Source organism: Canis aureus, chromosome 8, assembly GCF_053574225.1.
Source record: "Canis aureus isolate CA01 chromosome 8, VMU_Caureus_v.1.0, whole genome shotgun sequence".
Lineage (NCBI taxonomy): Eukaryota > Metazoa > Chordata > Mammalia > Carnivora > Canidae > Canis > Canis aureus.
In genome coordinates this window covers 55,135,999-55,156,926 of record NC_135618.1, presented here as the reverse complement: position 1 = coordinate 55,156,926, position 20,928 = coordinate 55,135,999, and the positions used below count along the sequence as shown (strand labels likewise).

The following is a 20,928-nucleotide window of genomic DNA, read 5'->3' as shown; positions in this document are numbered from 1 at the left end:
ATAGGCACACAGTGAGAGAGAGAGGCAGAGACACAGGCAGAGGGAGAAGCAGGCTCCATGCACCGGGAGCCCGACGTGGGATTCGATCCTGAATCTTCAGGATCGCGCCCTGGGCCAAAGGCAGGCGCCAAACCGCGGCGCCACCCAGGGATCCCTGGGGGCTATTTCTGATTTTGAAAGTTGCTAGGCAACTCCAACTTTGTTCCTGGCCTTAGTGTTCTTCATGGTTCTGGGGCCTCTGTTCTTTTTCTCTACTCCAGTAGTTATTAAAGCATGAGAGGCACCTAGGAACTGATTAGAAATGCAGATTCCTGGACCCCACTCCAGGCCCACTGAACGAGTGGCTCGGGGATGGGGCCCAGCATGCTGTTTTTCACAGGTGATTCTAATGTACACCAAAGTTCAAGAACTGCTGAAATGAGAACCCAGGCTCAACAATGTCTTTCTACTGCCATGATTTTTAGAACTGAAACCTCCCTACTCATTCTGTCTTTTCTTATGCTTCCATTCCCTGACTTTTAACTGTCTGTTGAAATCTGCTTACAAGTCCTGCATCATCTTAATACTTAACATATCTTAATACCCAGCATTTCTTAGACCCAATCCTTCTGTGTTTCTTCTCTGGAATCATGATGCCACCATCCTTCTCTTCACCCAAGGTGAACCCAAGCACTTCTCCCTCAAAATTCATGTAGAACTTATTAAACATTATACAGTTTTCCTCCTCGTCCTCTTGCCACTGATACAGCTCAGACCAGCCTCAACTGGGCTTTTCTAGTAACTTCTCTAGTAATAGCTTTACCTGTAAGCTTTCTTCTGTTCAGTTATTTTTGGTGAAATAATGGTGCCACCAGACTTACTTGGATATATATTCTGATTGTATTACATGCTTGTCGAATTGCCAGTGTTTCCCCCTTTGTCTGAGATTATATCTCAGCACCTTAGAAGAATGTATGTCCTGCCATGGTTGGTCTTTACCTTTCTTTCCAGTCTCTTTACTATATTCTGTCTCCTTCTCCACATATCCCATCTCGGTTACTCTGTATGTCTCGAATGCCATGTACTTTTATACGTTTGGTTTGCTCTGCTGAGAATTCATTTCTCCAGTTCCTTTCTCAGCTCCTACTTTGTCTCCTCTACACACACCTCCCTGTAGTCTCCCCATCCCACCCAGTTCTAAACAACCACTCTTCTACTCTCCATCTCTGTAGACTAGTCTAGACTTTCATGTGAACAGAATTGTATAATATATAGCCTCTTTTGACTTGCTTCTTTCACTTAGCATAATGTTTCAGGGTTCATCCCTGTTGTAGTGTGTATTAGTCCTGCAGTCCTTTTTATGGCTGAATAGTATTTCATTGTATGTATACACCATGTTTGGTTTATCAGTTTATCTGTTGATGGACATTTGGGTTATTTCCCCATTATGGAATAGTGCTGTTATGACTATTTGTGTTTGTTTGAATACCTGTTTTCAGTTCTTTTGGGATACACACACATCTATGAGTGGAAACACTAGGTCATGGTAATTCTGTGTTTAATCTTTTGAGGAATTGTTAAACTGTTTTCTACAACAGGTGAATAATTTTTTATCCCGCCAATATATGTGGATTATAATTTTTCCACATTCTTGCTAACGTTTATTATTTTCCATCTTTTTTATTATAGCCATCCTAGTGGGTGTGAAGTGATGTGTTATTGTTCTTGTATTTGCATTTATTCATGCATTGTGTTTGGATGATGATGGATCATTTTTTCATGTGCTTGTTGGAAATTTGTTTATCCTCTATGGAGAAATATCTATTCAAATTTTTTCCCCATTTTTAAATTTAAAAATTTTTTCTTGTTATTGAGTTGTAAGAACTCTTTATATATGGTAGACGGATTCTAGACCCTTATCAGATATCTGACTTGCAAATATTTTCTTCTATTCTGTAGATTGCCTTTTCACTTTCTTGATAGTGACTTCTGATGCACAAAAGTTCTTATTTTTTTATTTATTATTATTTTTTTAAAGTTCTTAGTTTTGAAGTCTGATTTTTTGTTGCTTATGCTTTTGGTGTCATATCTGAGATTTCATCCTTTAATCCAGGACCATGAAGCTTACTCCTGTGTTTACTTCTAAGAGTTTTGAAGCTTTAACTCTTACATTTAGATCTTTGCACCATTTTGAGTTAATTTTTGTATATGGTTTGAGGTGGTGGTCTACCTGCATTTTTTTGTTGTATGTAAATAGTCAGTACTCCTAGCTCCTAGCACTCTCCTAGCTGGAGAGACCATTCTTTCTGCTTTGAATGATCTTGGTGCCCTTATTTTGTAAGTCCTTAATTTAGTTCCTCCTTTCCTCCACCACCTACTTCCGGAGATGCCCCAGTTTCTGAACTTTTTGGTAATTCTTTATGTTGGGTTGGTCAGCTTTCTCCACTGCCAGACTAAGATTCAGTTATCTCTGGTATATTCATATTTACATTACTATTTTCTAGGTAGTTTGTTATTTCAGCTTTAATTTTTTTTGACCTAGCAGCTCTTTTTTTTTCCAGTTGCATTTTCATGTGCGTGCTTTGTTTGCTGAAATTGTTTTCTACTTTTAATTATATTACAGTAAAAAACTCCATTATCACCTTCTCCAGCAAGCTCTTCCTCACTTCCCCCATGTCAGGCTGGCTGCCTTCCTCTTGTTCCATCATGTCTTCTGCTAATCTCTGACAGCAGCACATTGTGTGTACTTCTCTTGTCCTTCCACTACACTGTGAAATTCTTTGCGGTTGGGGCTATGTTTTCTTTTATCTTTTATACCCCAGCAGTTCAGTATAGTTCCTAATGCACAATAAGAGCCCAATTAATGTCCATTCAACTGAAAATTTGCCCAAATCCCTTTGTGCACCCCTGTTAGTGTGAAGAGTTAACACTTTCTGTTTTTGGAAAAAAAAAAAAAAAAAAAAACCACTTTCTGTTTTTGTTTTTTTTTAAAGAATTTGAGCTCTTTTTTTTTATTTTTTTTTTAGGATTTTATTTATTCATGAGAAAGGCAGAGACAAAGGCAGAGGGAGAAGCAAGCTCCATTCAGGGAGCCCGACGTGGGACTCGATCCCGGGTCTCCAGGGTCATGCCCTGGGCTAAAGGCAGCGCTAAACTGCTGAACCACCCGGGTTGCCCTAAGTTTCTGTTTTTAAGTGAATTTGGTGAGGTCCAAGGTTGTCATCTACCAACCAGAGAATGCCCCTGTCAGAAGACTGACCATACCACTTACTAAGTATTAGCCTCTGTTCTAAGCCTTGTAAATGAATTACTTGAGATTTATGATGCTGCTGCCTTCCCCACTTTACACATGAAGGAGCTAAGACTTGGGGAAGTTGAGTAACCATCCCAGTCATGCAGCTGGTAGTAAGTGGGTGTGCTTTTTGAACACAGAGCTTGATTTCTGTGCAGTTGAGTGGTACCCCCTCTTCTCATTAGGGACCCTCATCACTTTAGAACAGGTCTTACCAGCCTTCTGCAAAAGAGCTAGGAAGTGAAGTCAGGTCGTTCATTGTCTCAAATTCAAAATCCTCTTATTTTTATTTTTTCATACCAAAGTTTAAAGTGACTGTGAAGTGAAATCTGTTCTTCCTTTTGTAATTTGTTTTTGGTGTTTTAGTTTAAAATTTTTTCTTCTCTCTAATAGCCTGATGAAGATTCCATTTTTTCTTTTTTCTAGTTTCTATATACTTTTTTTTTTTTAAACTCGAGTTCTTCTGAAATTTATTTTTATATTAATCACATACTGGTCATTTTAAATTGCTGTAATGCTGATGTCCTTAATAGGTTTGGCAAATCTCATATTGATGGATTTTTAGTTTATTGCCAAAATACTGCTATGAATACTTTTGGTTTTGTACAAGCCACTTTTTATTTTATTCTTCTTTTCTTATTGTTGTTCTTATTTGTGTGTTGTGCTTATTTTTTGTGTGTGTGTGGTGATGGTGGCAGTGGAGGGCTTTTTCTTCTTCTTCCCTGCTGAGCAGGGAGCCTGATGTGGGGTTCCATCCCAGGACCCCAAGATCATGGACCCCAAGAGAATATAGCTGCAAGTTATATTAAGTTATATTAAGCTGGATGCTTAACTGACTGAGCCACCTAGGTGTACTGGAGGGCTATCTTCTTTTTTTTTATAAATTTATTTTTTATTGGTGTTCAATTTGCCAACATATAGACTAATACCCAGTGCTCATCCCATCAAGTGTCCCCCTCAGTGCCCGTCACCCAGTCACCCTCCCCCCCCCATCCACCTCCCCTTCCACCACCCCTAGTTCGTTTCCCAGAGTTAGGAGTCTCTCATGTTCTGTCTCCCTCCCTGATATTTCTGGAGGGCTATCTTCTATTTATAAGTTGGAGTATGATTTCCTTTAAACTTTGGTATGAGTTTAAAGGACTTTTAAGATCTGCTTTCTTAGCAACATTCAAATATACAATACAGTATTATTAATAACTATAGTCACTATGTTGTGCATTACATCTCATTACTTATTTTATTAGCTGGAAGTTCGAACTTTTTGATCCCCTTTCATTGATTTTGCTGACACTCTACCCTCCTGCAACCACTAATCTGTTTTCTGTCTATGTGAGCTTGGTTTTGTTCTTAAATTCCACATATAAGTGAGATCATACAGTATTTGTCTTTCTCTGTCTGAATTCTTTCACTTAGCATAAGGCCCTCAGGGTCCATCCATGTTGTTGCAAAAGGCAAGATTTCGTTCTTTTTTTTATGGCTGAATAGTATTCTATCGAAATGAACAATTGTTTAATAAAGCACTTACTGAGTTTCTACTAAGTACAGGGCATTGTACTAGGTGCTGAATTGCTGAGTAGTAGCTCTGATTGATAGCACTGCTTTCAGGCATTTCTGAAGACCTGATTTTCAACAGCCTGTTTCATGCCCACCAATCATATATTTTTGTTCACTTTAAATGTAGGTCCATCCAGTGTGGTTGGTTTTATTAAGGGTGACATGCCCTATAATGACTATGAATCTAGTAAGTGTGGTTTATCTTTTGTTTCTAAAGTCTGGCTCTTTAGGGAGAAAAAACTACAGTTAGAATATTGAAGATCATTCCACATTTACTAGTCTTATTTTTTTTTAATTTATTTAGTTGCTGGTTGTATGGTCTCACCCTAAATTTGTCTTGGTGAATCATCTCTGCAAACTTGCTCTTCTAAAACTGTATCCAATATTCACTCAAGTGAAGAGTTGTTTTTTTTTTTTTTTTAAGATTTATTTATTTGAGAGAGAGAGAGAGAGTGTGTGTGTGAGTACGGGAAAGAGGCAGAGGGAGACAGACCGAGAATCCTCAAGCAGACTCCCCACCAAATGTGGATCCCAGGACCCCGAGATTATGACCTAAACTGAAATTAAGAGTCATATGCTCAATTGACTGAGCCACCTCAGTGCCCTCAAGTGAACAGTTTTAAATTTCAGTTTTCAAGACCTAAAGCTAATTTAAAGGAAACGATGATGCTTAAATTATTTCAATGGTGGGTGCCTAGGTGGCTCAGTTGGTTAAGCCTCTGACTCTTGATCTCAGCTTAGGTCTTGATCTCAGGATTGTGAGTTTAGGCCCCACTTGGGCTCCACGCTGGATGTGGAGTCTACTTGAAAATGAAATTAAAAAAAAGTTGTGGTTTTTTAAAAAAGATTTATTTATTTATTTATTTATTTATTTATTTATTTATTTATTCATTCATTCATTCATTTATTTATTTATTTATGATAGAGAGAGAGAGAGAGACAGAGAGAGGCAGAGACACAGGCAGAGGGAGAAGCAGGCTCCATGCTGAGAGCCCGACGTGGGACTCGATCCCGGGACTCCAGGATGGCACCCTGGGCCAACGGCAGGCGCTAAACTGCTGAGCCACCCAGGGATCCCCAGAAAAAGTTGTTTTAATGGCTAGATGCATTATCTCAAAGTAGATCATTTGGTTTCTTTTTTGATTATAGTTTAAATTACATGATGCAACTTCTTAATTTCTCTTTTGGGTAAATTTTTTGTAATGAATGACAAAAAGAATTTTGAATTCTTGAATAAGTTGTTTTTTATTTTTTTATTTTTCCAGGAATCCACTTAAACAACAATCTAAACCACTTGAAATTTGGATTGGATCATCATCGACTGTCTTCTACACAAGCATTAGCAAAGCAAGGGAAAACAGACTTGCCCCCAACAAGAGCAGGAGGCGACAAGATTGTTCTATTAGTGTGTAACCGAGCCTGCACTGGGCAACAAGGGAAGAGGTAAAAACCAGATTACCAATAAGTGCTGAAACTGTAAAAGTCTAATATTTTCAAACATTTAAAAATGTGGGCACGAAAACCCCTTACTTTTATTAATTTTTGATTCTGATATTTAGAAAAAGTATACGTATAAGTTGACCTGATTTGAGGAGTTGAGAAGGGGAGAATATAAAATTAGAATGATAGAATCTGAATTAGAAAGGCTTTTCAAGCTCATCTAGTTGTTAAAGGCTCGATGGATGTATTTATTTTTAGTTTTTTAGTTCAGGTTCCTCGTGGGGCCTTCAGGCCTATATCCAGCTACTTTCTTAACAGCTTTTTTTTTTTTTTTTTTTTTTTTTTTTTTTTAATTCTTAACATATCTTGTTGGATGGTACATGCACCTCAGTCTTATGTTCCAAACTGAACAGACTCTCATTCCCTGTAAATCTGGTCTTCCAGTATTTCCTCTCTCAGCAAATGGCACCACTATTCATTCAGCTGCTTAAGTCAGAAATTTGGGAGTCGCATATCTCTCTCAAGTCTGTTTCCTGCTAAGAATTGTTGGGACTTTTAGACTGTGTTTTATTTTTTTATTTTTTTATTTTTTTAGACTGTGTTTTAAAGCAGCCCTATCACAATAGTAATGTAACCTGAGTAATCATGAGATATGGGTATGTTTCAGGGACAAAGGACTCTGTTTCTCCTGTTTGTCAGGGTAACATTTTATTATCCTTTTCAAATGTTGATTTGAGATAACTTCCTCATTTAATAATGGTTAAATAACATAAGTGCAAAATGTGTTGATTTGTATATTTATGATATTTGTTAACCAATACTTGGGTGTTTACAGTGTCAGGCACTATTCCAACACTGGGGATAGAGCTGTGAAGGAGACAGGCTGTGTTCTTGTGGAGCTTAGACAGACTGGCCGTATACAAGTGTCTTTACTGGTGTGATAGAGTGTGCTGGTCAGGGGTGTAGCCAGGCTGCACCAAAGAGGGGGATGGGGAAATCCACCCGAGGAAGTAGCATACCGCTGAGGAGACAGTGTGAGTGATGGGAACCTCTGGGGAAAAGGATCTGTACTGAGACAACATGAGTACAAAGACCCTAAGACTAAGAGGAGCTTGGCATGTTTAAAAGGGGGCAGAAAGAAAGGCAGCTCAGCGCATTGATAAAAACTAAAGAACTGGGCAGCCCCGGTGGTGCAGCGGTTTAGCGCCGCCTGCAGTCCAGGGCGTGATCCTGGAGACCCTGGATCCCATGTTGAGAGAGAGTCCCATGTTGGGCTCTCTGTATGAAGCCTGCTTCTTCCTCTGCCTGTGTCTCTGCCTCCCTCTCTCTCTGTCTCTATGAATAAATAAATAAATAAAATCTTTAAAAAAACAAAAAACAAAAAAACAAACTAAAAAACTTGTGGAGTCCCTTTTGTGATGCCCTTCTCTTACAAGTGAAGACATGACCGTGTGAAAAACAGGAGTGGCTGATTTATACACACTTGTAATTTCTTTCACATCACAGTACTATATGTGGAGGGCTGCTACGTGTGGAAGACCTGCCGTGTATGGAGGACTGTTGTGTGTACGGAGGCTGTTAGAAACAGCTCTCCTGGTCTGAGAGCCCCTGTTTCAGCCTGAGTCAGGGTTTCAAACTCTTGGCTTGTTCATTCATTCATTAAGCATTTATTGATTTCTAGGCATTGGCTCTTTGGGTTACTGTGATAAATAAATCACAGTTCCTGCTATCAGATAACTCTGTCTACTGGTAGAGGCAGGAAGATAGAGGGTACTTATAGCACCATGGCCCAGATAGCCCAAGGAACAAATCAATAGGGTGCTTCCTGGAGAAGAATCCCTCCGCAGGGTCTTGATGTGGTGAAGGGGAGATAGCCTAGAGGCAGGGCGGGAGGGAGTTGGCTGCACGGAGAGTGGGTAGGACACATGTAAGGCACAAAGAGTAGGTCTGAACAGCCTGGCTGCATATCACAACCACTTCTGATGGTGGGGTTCCTCAGCAAATCTCAGTGCTCCCGCCACATACCACTGTGATTACAACAGAATCTTGGAGGGCTGCACTTGGGCGTCATGGTTTTTGTTGTTGTTTTAAGATTGTATTTATTTATTCATGAGAGACACAGAAAGAGAGAGGCAGACACATAAGCAGAGGGAGAAGCAGGCTTCCTGTGGGGAACCCAATGCGGGACTCAATTCTGGGCCCCCGGGATCATGCCCTGAGCCAAAGGCAGGCACTCAACCACTGAGCCGCCCAGGTGCCCTTGGACATCTTGGTGTTTTAAAGCTGCCTTGGTAATCTTCGTGTACAGCCAGAGCAGAGAACTGTGGCCCTGCCTCTGATTCTCTAACTCCTGGGGGCCTAGCATAGGCAGGAGCCTCATGGCTTCTACCCTAGGCTGGCAGCTGACTTTTACTGTGACTTGCTTGCCAGTGCCTTCCTTGTCAGACTACCAGGGTAATGCTGTCTTGCATGTCAGACCTTCCAGCCCTGTCTATTCCTCTAGCACCCAACCCGTTCTTTGTAGACCCATACTGTTTGCTAGACTATGTCCACTTCTGTCTTCTTTCCTCACTGTATTCATTGATCCTGTCCTCTTGCTATGTAGTATCCCCAGTCGCCATTTTAGCACATGAACTATTAAATTTCATTTAGCAATCTAAGCTTCTCTTCTGACTTTTTCATCCACTTATGAAAATAACTATTAAATTTCCTATTTTGAGAACCATCCTAAACCCAATAATGTAGTTGTTCCATTTTAAGAAATCATAAATAAAAAATTACAGCATTAAAGGGATGGCCGTACTTTTAAGGTGATTGCAATATTTATCTGTGTTAGGTTTGGACTGCCTTTTGTTCTGCACTTAGAGAAGACAATAGCATGGGACCTTCTGCAGAAGGAAATCTTGGAGAAGATGAAGTATTTCTTGAGGCCCACAGTTTGCATTCAGGTGGGTAAGCGTTTTGACACTCTAGCATAGCATGGGTGCATACCCAGTGAAGGAACAGTCACTGTGATGAAATTTGAATTTTGGACCCCTGTGCTTAGAGAAGACTAGGCATGGATTTGGGATGTTGAGGAGCCCTGGTGGAAAGCTGTTTGATAAAATCAGCTGTGTTCAGATTTTCAAGACTAAGGACTTAATTCCTCATTTTCTGGCCATTGCAAGAATTTCCTTGAACTGCTAGGTATTTCTTTGTAATACATATTTATTGTTAAAGATTAGCACATGATTAGCTGTGTATTTTCAAAATTAGGATTACTATATTAAGATATCCTTAAGATAACTTAAGACTTATATTAAGTTAATGTTCAGCCTAAAGCAGCATATTACTTGTCCTGTATAACATATTTGATATGTGAGTTGCACTTAGGTAAATCATCTTTAAAGTGTATAATAGTGGCTCAGCAACGTAACAGAACATCAGAAGTTTTGCAAAACCATTTGCTGTCCTTCTAATCTGTTTTGGAAAAGCCACTGTGGCGCACATGGCCTTGAAGAGAAACTCAGCCACATTTTCCTTTATTGTTTGATTGCAGGTGTGTCCATTCAGTTTGCGTGTTGTCAGTGTTGTGGGGATAACATACTTGCTGCCCCAGGAGGAGCAGCCGCTGTGCCACCCAACAGTAGAAAGGTAAAAATCAGTAACTCACCTTCCAGAATTTTATTTATGCTCCTGTGTATTTTCTAGTGATGTCTGGTATAATTTTCACCTAAGTGTGGTAGGCTCCTTAGGCTTGTTTAGATGTACTTATTTTACTTTTCATTCATATTTGAATATGATATTACGATCTTTTTTTTAAAATCAGAAAAGCCTGGAGTACCCCTGTCAGGAAAGCAAATTAATGCATTTCCCAGGACTACAGATAAATTACACTTCCATATTTAATCAAGATGGAAGTTTTCCAAAGTAGAGTTCTCATCATGCAACTTTCCTCCTGGAAATCTTAAATGGTAACCTGTGGCCTAAAAGATAAAACCCAGACTTCCACGGTCTATGAAGCTCTACACAGTTTGAACCCTGCTTGCTTCCCATTTGTCAGGTCCCGCTCTTCTTCTCTAAACCTTCAGCAGCATCAGAGCATGAGGATTGTTGGAATGTGTGGCACAGCTTTGTGTGTGCCTTTGCACATGTGGTGTCATTTGTTGATCATTCTGTCCCTCCTGTCCCTCAGTAGACAGTCACTTCACTCTGCTACCTCTGTGCTTTCTACATGCTTCTGACACCCTGCTGTATTAATAAAACAATACAAATGTGTGTGTATATATACACAATACATATATGGATACATAAATACAAAAGCTCACATTGTTTTTATTATAATTTGTAACAAATATTATAGTTTCTTCATTTTAGGATTCCAAAATATATATATACATACATACACATATAACCTGGTTCTGTTTGAAAGCAGTTTAAGTTTGGTTTTAGAGATGAGTTTTTTGTTTTTTGTTTTAAGATTTTATTTATTTATTCATGAGAGACACAGAGAGAGAGGCAGAAACACAGGCAGAGGGAGAAGCAGGCTCCATGGAGGGAGTCTGATGTGGGACTCGATCCTGGGTCTCCAGGATCAGGCCCTGGGCTGAAGACAGCACTAAACCACTGAGCCACCAGGGCTACCCGAGACAAGAGTTAAGAGATTAGGTTATCCAGAATACTGCAAAGCATAACAAATTCTAGATGGGTAATTAATATTCACTAGTAATGCTGAAGAGTTTCTCAGAAGATGGCAATAAGACAGGGAGCTTAGGGGGAGGGCTTTATAAAGGACAGAGATGGAACCTTACAGGAAGGTCAGTTTAGATTGGCGTGGGCACAGTCCAAGGGCCAGGCATGGTTTACAGGAGAGGAGAAATGCAGGAGCAGACTTTGTTCCCAGAGGAACTATCATCCGGTTTCTATTTGGGTTGGTGAGAAATGAGACAAAAAGTTGGAAAGGTCATAAAGAACATCTAAAAGTGATTGTGCACAGCCTTATAACATGTGGCTGATTTTTTCTAATCTATTTCTATACCGGACATTTTAATTTAAGGATTTTTTTGTCCAATTGTAACCTAGTTATTCTAAATATGAGATCATTACAGTCTCTCCAGAAACCTTTCCTGATGAGGAACAATGATGAAGATTTTCAGTAATCCTGTTATGATATCAAATTGCAGGTAATCATGTAAGTAAAATTTATTTACAACATAATATGTCACTTCCCTCTCCATCCTCTAGGGCATTAAAATCTTGTGGACCAGGTGGCACTGCACATGTGAAGTTAGTGGTAGAATGGGACAAGGAAACAAAAGACTTGTGAGTATTTTTTTATTTAGTGCTTATAGAATCATTGTTTTAATTATCATTTTAATAGCATCCCTTTGATCTTTCAGATTAGCTGAAACAAATCTGTCTTTAAGTATCCAAATGAGTTGCTAATCTTTTATTTAACTGGTTATTTCTTTCCTATACTTTCTGTTGTCCGGCTCTCAAACACCTCAAAACATTTGTTTGCTGCTATCAGAGCTATTTATTTATCCTTGTACAGGGCCAATTACTTTTTTTTAGAGAGGAAACTGGGAGAGAGGGAGAGAGAGAGAATCTTAAGCAGGCTCCACACTGGGTGGAGGGCTTGATCTCATGACTTGAGATCATGACCTAAACTGAAATCAAGAGTTGGATACTTAACCAACTGAGCCACCCAGGCACCCCTTTGATTTTTATTGTAGGCCTATTAACTCTAGTAAATTACACCAAATGCATATACCCTTATATACAAAGGACAAGGATCTATGAATTAACAGTTCATGGCCAAGCCCATGAAAGAAATAATAAAGTTATTTCTTGAAAATAACTTTACAGATACGGAACTTTTCAAGCATATTTTGGAACACAGAATAGTTGCATGACCAGCTGAATAACCTGTTGGTGTCATTACACATTGGTTCTTTTTGGTTTATAAATTTATAGTCACATTGTAAAGCTGCAGTTTTTGGGTCAGTTTTGCAAGACATTCTCTGATGAATACCTGCCTTCCCCCCATTGCAGCTTATTTGTAAATACTGAAGATGAGTATATTCCTGATGCAGAAAGTGTCCGTCTGCAGAGGGAGCGTCATCATCAGCCTCAGACTTGCACTTTATCCCAGTGTTTCCAGCTCTACACCAAAGAGGAGCGGGTAAGAGCCCGGCAGCACTTCTTGGGTGGTGAGGGTAGCAGGGAGGGAACTGTGGTAGGATGATACCAGAGAAGCAAATTATGCCCCAGAAAAGTCCCCAGACATACTATACTCCTGTAAGTTCTGCACACATAATGGGCACCTAAGTGCTGTCCTTTTTAGGATTTTAACATAAAGTCATTTAGATTATTAGAAAACCTTGATTGAAATGCTCTAGAAGTAAACCTTTGTAATTTTTTTCTTTTCTTTTTAACAACACTTTTTTTGTTGTTGTTTCGATTTGGAGATTTTAAATCATTTGCCTTAGTAACCAGAGTAGTGATTCTTAATTTTTTGGTACTAAGAACATAAGTACCAGGACCTATTTAAATTTAAACTTAAATTAATTAAATTAATTAAAATTAAAAGTTCAGTTCCTTAGCTGCTTTAGTCACATTTGGAGTGCTCAGTGCAGGTATACATAGAAAATTCTATCAGACAGCATGGTTTGGACCACTTAGCACAGTGCTTTGCAGATAGTAGGGACTCCGTAAGTATTTGAATGGAAGAATGGACAGATACATGGATGAATAAGTCTTTGTGGATGGGATCAAGGCCTGTGTAGTTTTTAAAACTTTCCAAGTTCATACACCTTGAGCAGCCTTGACTAGAGCACCTGGGTGTTCAGCTAATCTTGAGTTGATGTTTAGGATCATAATTTTGACCACTAATTGTTACTGCGCACACTTGTATGTAGTGAACCCTGCAATTTCAGGGTTGGAGGGGACTTTAAAACTCCTTTTTTCTAATGGTTGAGTTCTTCTATCAGATTCCAAATAGGTGATTGTCCAGCCACTGTTTGAATACCTTAGTTATGAGGCATTAGTCTCTATTCGAGACACACCATTTCATCTCTGGATATCTCTAATGGTCACTGAGGCTGCCCTTCGTGAAATATGCCCGAGGCTACTACAACCAACAGGTGTTCTCTCTCCTGAGTTCGTTAAGGATTCTTGAGGACTAGTCTTTTTTTTTTTTTTTTTTTTTTGAGTACAAGTCTTAATTGTCTTCCACTTGTCTACCCTTTAAATATTTGAAAATACTTTTAATAGAGTCCTTTTCCCCCAAGCTGTTCATAGCTAGTTCCTTTAATAATAGTTTTTCATAAGATCTTTTTTTTTTTCCCAGTTTGGGGCCTAATTATAAAATAGTTAGTTGACTTTAAAACAGGTTGATGGCAGACTCTGTGTGGTACCTTGTCCTATTTTGGGCTTTTTTTTTTGGTTGAGGAGGGGATGTTTGAGAATGTTACAAAGCTTAAAACTGAGCAGATCTACTAGATGACAATATTTGTATTCCACAAAACATCTCACTGATTTAGAAGGATGAGTTCAAGCTGGCAAGATATATTTTAGTAGGGATTCATTTATTCAGTAAATGTTCACTGAGTATATACTATGTGCTCGGTGCTACCCATGGTACTGCAGATATAACAGGGACCAAGCCAGGCAGTGTTTCTGCTTTTGGGCTGATTATAGTCTAGTGGGGATAAATAAGTAAATCAAGGAAGGAACCTACTGTGGTTGAGAAACAGGAGTGAGGCCAATGTGGCTGGAACACAGGGATAAGGGAGAGAGTTGTGACAGTCTGTCCTGGTTATAAAATAACCCTAGCATCTATAAGCAGTGCCTGGCACAGAGAAAGCATTCAGTAAGTACATATTAGAATGAATGAATGAGTATTACTTGGGTAGTAGAGGTATGGAGGAGGGATTTAGGGAGTTAGGGATTTAGCCGCAGACCATAAGATGGTTAACTTTGAGTTTAGTTATCTGCAAGCTCAGTATTGATCTGCAGTGTCATGTGTCAGCCACTATCAGCTGCTGCCTTAAGGATGCTTTAAAACAGGTCCAGAATTCAGATGGTGATAGCACTGCTCTTTTCATTACCTAAGTGTTCATGGTTAAGAGACTGACAAACCGGGGCATGAGACAGTGGCTAGGGGATGGTGCATCTGGAAACCATAACATGCTGAATTGACAGAGGAGGCCTTAAGTAGAGATCTGATAGCTATTTTTAGGCACTTTAAGGACTGTCTGTGGATGAGGGATTGGACTTAATTCTATCTAAAAAGCAGAACTTAAGGATTGAAAATTACAGGGAGAATGAATTTGTCTTAATATGAGGAAGAACTCTGACAGACCTTCTGAAAACGAAATAGCTGCCTACTGAGACAGCCGCCTTTTGTTTGCTAGGCAGTTAGCTAGACCAGTGTTGCTCCAAGTATGGTCTGCAGGTCTAGGAGCTCTTTGTAGCACTTTACAGTGTGATAATACAGAAATGAGAGATGTTTTAAAAACTGCTATAGCTGTTAGACATTGTCAGGACATTCTCATTGTATCTTATAAAAGTATCTGTATTGGAAATTAAAACAAATAACAACCTGGCCCTTTACCACAAGCCTTGGGCTGCATGGCCACATAGGGAGACTATAAATATGTCACCCAGAGGTGCAGCGTAACAGTGTAGGGTAACAGTGTAGGTCCCTGCCAGTCTAAGTGTCTGAGTCATTTCCACCCACCCAAACTTGTTTTTCTCCCCATATTTCTTACAAACATGATTGGATCTCCCTGTATGAAAAAAAAATCCCCTCAGTTCTGCTTTCCTTTCCAATGAGCCATGCCTGCCTTTCTCCTCCTCCTTTCTGCCTCATTCCCCTTTAGGGGTTTCAGCTCCTTCCTTCCCACCATCTCACTTGCACTTCTGACACTGCTCTCTGAAATTCTCGGTGGCCCCTGGTTTGCTCGCTTCTGTGGCCTTTGCTCCGTCTGCATTTGACCTCTCTAGGATCTTGCCATTGTCTCTCCTTGGTGTGAATAAAAGGGAATGCTTCTGGTTTGCCTGTTTTTCTGACTATGCATCCTCAGACTCTGGTGGTTTCTCAGCTTTAGTATTTCTTTTTGAAAGAGGCATTCCTCAAGATTCTGTTCTTGACTTCTGTCTGTTCCATCTCAGTGGGCATTGATTGTCATCCATACCATGGTTTCCTTACTTCATCATGTTCATGGTCCCAGATCTGATACCTCTTCTAAACTCCAGAGGAGATTTAAATCTCTCACCAGACATGCCTCATGGGCACCTCTAACTGAATATGTCCCCATCCTGAAGAGGTGACATGTGGACCTGAAGCCTCAGATTAATGTTCAGAAAGACCTTATTGATAGCAGGAGTAGGGAGGATTGATTGGAGTCGTTCAGTGCTTGGGAGAGAGAGAGATCAGTTAGGAGACTCGCAGAAGTCCAGGTAAGAGCCTGGGTGAGGACTTTGAGTGAAGGCCATGTTAGTGGGAATGGAGTAGAGGAGACAGGTGTGAGACATGGCAGAGACAATTACTTTGGGTAGATGTGGGGCAGGAGGAAGAGGGAAGGGTTTGAGGGTTTGCAATACCCGCCCTCTGCTCCTGCCGCTGGTGCTGCTTTTAGTGGGTGGCAGAGGTGGTTGCAAATGTAGGACATAGAAGAAGAGGAAGAGGAAGTATATTGATGGAAAGGCAACAGGTTCAGTTCAGGAGTTTGTGGAATTTGAGGTTCTTCTGTAACATTGAACATCTTCTGTATAATATTGGCCTGTTAGTCATCCCTTTTTGAGGGAGAATTTATTCAGCTCTGGCCAAGTGCCTCTTGTGATTGTGTTTTTCCATTGACTCCCCCATCAAATGTGGTTTCCAGAGAGATTCTGAGTTGTACCATGCCCTGAGCAAGAAATGAGTGCCGCGGTCTCCTATAAAAAGTCTTGCCTTAAGTGGAGCTTAATGGAAGTCATTTCATGCTCCTTGTTTTCAGCTTGCCCCAGATGATGCCTGGCGTTGCCCACACTGTAAGCAGCTGCAGCAGGGGAGCATTACGTTAAGCCTCTGGACTCTGCCTGATGTGCTTATTATACATCTAAAGAGATTTCGACAGGTAGGTAAACCCTCCGTCATGGCAAGAAAAGCTATGACCAAGTTTCTTACGCCCCTACCAGTGGACTGCATAGGGATTCTTTGGCTGTCCCTCTTTGGTCTGGTGGTCCTGTTCATGTTGTTACAGACACATCTGTCTCAGTGTTTGGGGACATGTTTTGATCTTACCCAGAGCAAAATGTGAACATTCTGTGACCCTTTAAATTCTAAACATTTTAGTTCATCCTGCAGATATTTTACTGTGTTCTTGAGGACTTGCTTTAGATTTATAAATGTTGTGTTTTAGATTTACAAATGTTATGCTTTAAATTTTGCTAAGTGTACTTTGGGATTTAAAAAAACAAACATACAAATGTAGAGCTCCTTTCTGGGGGTGGGTAGAATTCTCTTTGTACCTAAAGTAATAATGGGTGTCATCCTGCTCCCCAGGAGCTGTCATGTAGTTGGGAAGATGAGTCATAAATGTATACAAAGAAAATCTGCTTTGAGTTGTATTACTCTTGAGTCAGTTTTTCCCAAAAAGGCTGTCTATTCCCTAAAGTTAGGAATGTCCTGGGCAGACCCCATTGTAAGAGAGGTAAATAGGAGGTAAATGTTTAAGAAGTCTGAGGCCTGGCTTTTAGGTTTGTATCTGAAAGATTAGGATTGGGCATCTCCCAGGTGAGTTGGACGCAGGGCCATGTACACAGTGGCAGAGGGAACGATGTGTGCAAGGAGATAGCATGTGCCAAAGACTGAGCAGGCCAGTTTGGCTAGACTTCTGGAGGGTGGGGAAGGTGTGAGTTAAGGTAGAAGGGCTGCTTAGGGACTGGCTGTCCAAGCAGAACCTTTTGGGCAGAGTGGGATTCTGATAAAGGATTACAAGCAGAGAAGCAACATGACCAAATTTTTTATTTGAAGAGACCATTCTGGCTGCTGTATGGAAAATGTGAGGCTGCACAAATGAAGCTAGGGAGATCTGAAGGGAGCCATGGCAACCATCCAAGGGAGGATGCTGATGGCTTGTATGAAGCTGTGGCAGTAGATAAGACCCGAATAGATTGAGCAGATGTTTAGGACTTGCTGATGAAGTGGAGGTATCTGGGATGACACGCCCAGGATCCCTAGGGCTGGGCTTTCACTCAAAGGTTTGGGGGTCTGGCTCCTATAATGGTGGAGTATCCCAACTGCATGCATCCCTTGGGATCTGCAGGTAGAGAGTTGGTGAGGTTCAGAGCCCTGCCTTCAGCCTTCTCTGGCCCCTTCGACACACGCACACTAACTTCCTTTGCTTTCTGTTTTTTTTTGAAGGCAGTCACTTTTGACTTCTCTCTGGACCCTCCCCTATAGCCAATTATCTCTTCAGTTCAGTTGTGCCTCTGCAGTGCCTCCTGAGTGTGCCCCCTTCTCCTCATTATTGCTGCCAGTGTGCCACTTCAGATTTGTGATACTTTCCAGCTGGTTGCAGTTGCATTGTCTTCTACTTGATTTCTTAACCTAAGCTGCTCCTTCCTTAGTGTCATGCCCTGCACACTGCTTACACAGCCCTAATGACGTCCCCTCCCTCAAGCCTTAGCGCTTGACTGCAAAGTAAGGTCCAGATTCTTTAGTCTGACCTTCATGACAGTCCAGGGCTCATCCTGCCTTTCTTTTATAAACATTTTCCTTCTTTTAATAGATTCACAGCTCTTGAGGTGGGTGTTTATCCATGCCTGGTTAATTTCTTAAAGCTTCCTCAGACACAGGAAGCATTCAGAAGACAGCTATTGAGCTGACGGATTTCAGGATTTCCCGGTGGCCTTAATGGAAAATACAGATTACCCAAGATTATCAGCTAAATAAATATATTAAGTCAGTTTAAGCATTAACATGCTTGTTGGAAGAGATGGAGAGGAAAGGAGTGCAGTGCTTATCCAGTGGCTACTCTATGCCAGCAGTGTGCTTCATCTCTCACATACATGATTACTCCATTACTTTTCATGCCTCTGTGACAGAGGTATTAGGATGAACTGCCTGATACTGACAATTTTGTATGTCAAAAACCTAAAACTCCTCTATCAGATAAGGAGACTGAAAGAAGTTCATCACCCCTTACATGTAGGTCATTGCTTGTTCTATTTTTAGTGCTGTTATAACCTGTTCCTCCAGATAGTTAAAGCTTTTAATGTGTTTCCCTATTTTGTATGTATCTTGGGAAACCTCAGATCGGTAACTAAAACCACTCTTGCTGATAGGGTCCACATTCCACACACAACTGATCTGCCATCCACTTGCATGAAAATATCATCAGAACTTGTTTTTCTTCTTGCAACAGGAAGGAGACAGGCGTATGAAACTTCAGAACATGGTCAAGTTCCCCTTGACTGGCCTGGACATGACACCTCATGTGGTTAAGAGAAGTCAGAGCAGCTGGAGCTTGCCATCCCATTGGTCTCCGTGGAGACGGCCCTATGGACTCGGGAGGGACCCTGAGGACTACGTCTATGACCTGTATGCTGTGTGCAATCATCATGGCACCATGCAAGGGGGGCACTACACAGGTCTGCAGTGCGAGGGGCCGGGTGTCTATGCTGACCCTTCCTTCACACATGTTTTGCTTGTGACAGGGTTATTTTTGCTTTAAAATCTCCCTTTCTCTTCTAGTAGGCACTGTGCCAACTTTGAGAGCAGTTCTCATCCTCAGGATCTCTGTCCACGAACAAAAAATGAAAATTCTTCCTTCTTTTCTTGAGTTGGATCATCCAGTAGCTGTCTGAACTGACTGAGGAGGGGTGCATGCAGACAGCACTGTCTGGGCCATTGAGGGCTCACTTTGGTTACCTCCCCTGCACTCCACTCTTGAGGTTTCATTCTACCTCCTTGAAATTCCAGCTTCTCCCTTGAGTGATTATATGAACCAGTTTTATACTGTCTTTAAAGTGACTTCAAAGAGTTTTCTCTTTGTTTTAGGGCTAAATTTATTTTTCATTTTTAAAAGTTATTATGTTCATTATCTAAAATTTGTAGACAAGAGAGAGAGAACAGTACCATCATCCTTAGGCTCATCACTCAAAAATAATGATTGGTAACTTTTTAAAAAACATTGTGATTAACAAACATACCAAAATTTACCATTTGAACCAAGTTTGAAGTGTGGAGTTCAATGGCATTAAGTACGTTCATGTTGTTCTGAGGCCCTCACCACCATCCTTCTCCAGAACGTTTTTCTTCTTCCCAAACTGAAACATTAAACAGCAACTTCCTTTTCTCCTCTTCTCCCCAATCTCCTGGTCACCACTAGTCTTCCTGTTTCTACGAATCTGATTACACCTGGAATCTTCTATAAGTGGAACCATGTAGTATCTGTCCTTTTGTGTCTGGCTTAGTTCACATAGCATGTCTGTAAGATTCACCCATGTTCTAGCATGTGTCAGAATTCCTTTTTTTTTTTTTTTTAAGGCTGAATAATATACCATTGTATGTAGGTAACATTTCTTCTGGTGTTTTTTTTAGAAGTTTTGGCCATTAATTTACACAGTCATGATTGTACTGGTAGGTTCTATTTAGGTGAACATTCATGGAACATGTCCTACTTAGCTTGCCCTGGGCTGTCAGAGGCACATCAGAAACAAATAGGCCTCAACCTCTGTCTTCCAGGAGTGTACTCAAGTAGGGGACCAGATAATATGTAAGATCAGTAACGTGTAATACGTTCTGTGGTGGAAATGTGTTTGGGCAGTAGAGGAAGGGCCTGTGGGAGCATGGTCAGAGTGTATCGGAGGCACAGGAGAAGCCATGGGGATGGTAACCTGCTGTTTGCACTTCAGGACTGTATGGGCTGACAGGGAGATAGACAGTAAAAGTATCAGAATCAGAAGCGCAATGAAGTGCAAGTCCTCCATGCATTCCCTGTATCCCAGTCTTCATGCTTACCATTATAATAGAAGTATTTGGATGTTGGTGCTTAATTTTTATAAACACTGTTTTTCATGACCACAGAACATTCTGTTGGTGGAACTCTAGTTTTATATAGGTGTTCCCCATTGTTGAACATGTCTATTGTCTCTGGTGTTTAACTTTTTTTTTTTTTTTTTTTAAGATTTTATTTATTCAAGAGAGACAGAGAGAGAGAGAGGGAGGGGGAGAGAGAGAAAGAGAGAGAGAGGCAGAGACACAGGCAGAGGAAGAAGCAGGCTTCATGCAGGGAGCTTGATGTGGGACTCGATCCCTTAGTCTCCGGGATCATGCCCTGGGCTGAAGGCGGCGCTAAACCACTGAGCCACCCGGGCTGCCCTGGTGTTTAACTTTAACTGTAACACTGATGCATATCTTTTAGTTTATATTCCAGTTTTGTATTTCCTTGAGACTGAGTCTCAGAGCTGGAATTACTGGCTTAAAGACATGTGTGAACCTCAGGGGAGCAGGCAGGTGTGGGGACTCTTCCTTGGACATTTATGTGTGTGGGGGAGTCCACAGAGCACTGCTGTTAATTTGGCAATCTGTATGGGTGAGTGGCCAGGACTTGGATTTTTGCTTCCTTCAGACTCAACGCATTTCACATAGGTACTTCCAGGGACTTCCTTTCTTCCTGAACTCAGTGCTT

At 40.8% G+C, this 20,928-nt stretch overlaps 1 protein-coding gene across 3 annotated transcripts in view; it reads left to right on the top strand.

The window, feature by feature from the left end:
* USP31 (ubiquitin specific peptidase 31) overlaps positions 1–20,928 on the top strand; it is a 68,656-nt gene that overhangs the window by 34,751 nt on the left and 12,977 nt on the right. For all 3 annotated transcript variants that reach the window (XR_013385082.1, XM_077906990.1, XM_077906991.1), the window contains exons 7-13: positions 6,091–6,268; positions 9,102–9,213; positions 9,804–9,898; positions 11,489–11,566; positions 12,299–12,428; positions 16,249–16,368; positions 18,661–18,886. Coding sequence is in view for 2 of the 3 variants with exons in the window: in XM_077906990.1 (XP_077763116.1) it covers positions 6,091–6,268; positions 9,102–9,213; positions 9,804–9,898; positions 11,489–11,566; positions 12,299–12,428; positions 16,249–16,368; positions 18,661–18,886 (939 nt within the window). In the remaining variant the exon portion in view is untranslated. The remainder of the gene's footprint in view (positions 1–6,090; positions 6,269–9,101; positions 9,214–9,803; positions 9,899–11,488; positions 11,567–12,298; positions 12,429–16,248; positions 16,369–18,660; positions 18,887–20,928) is intronic.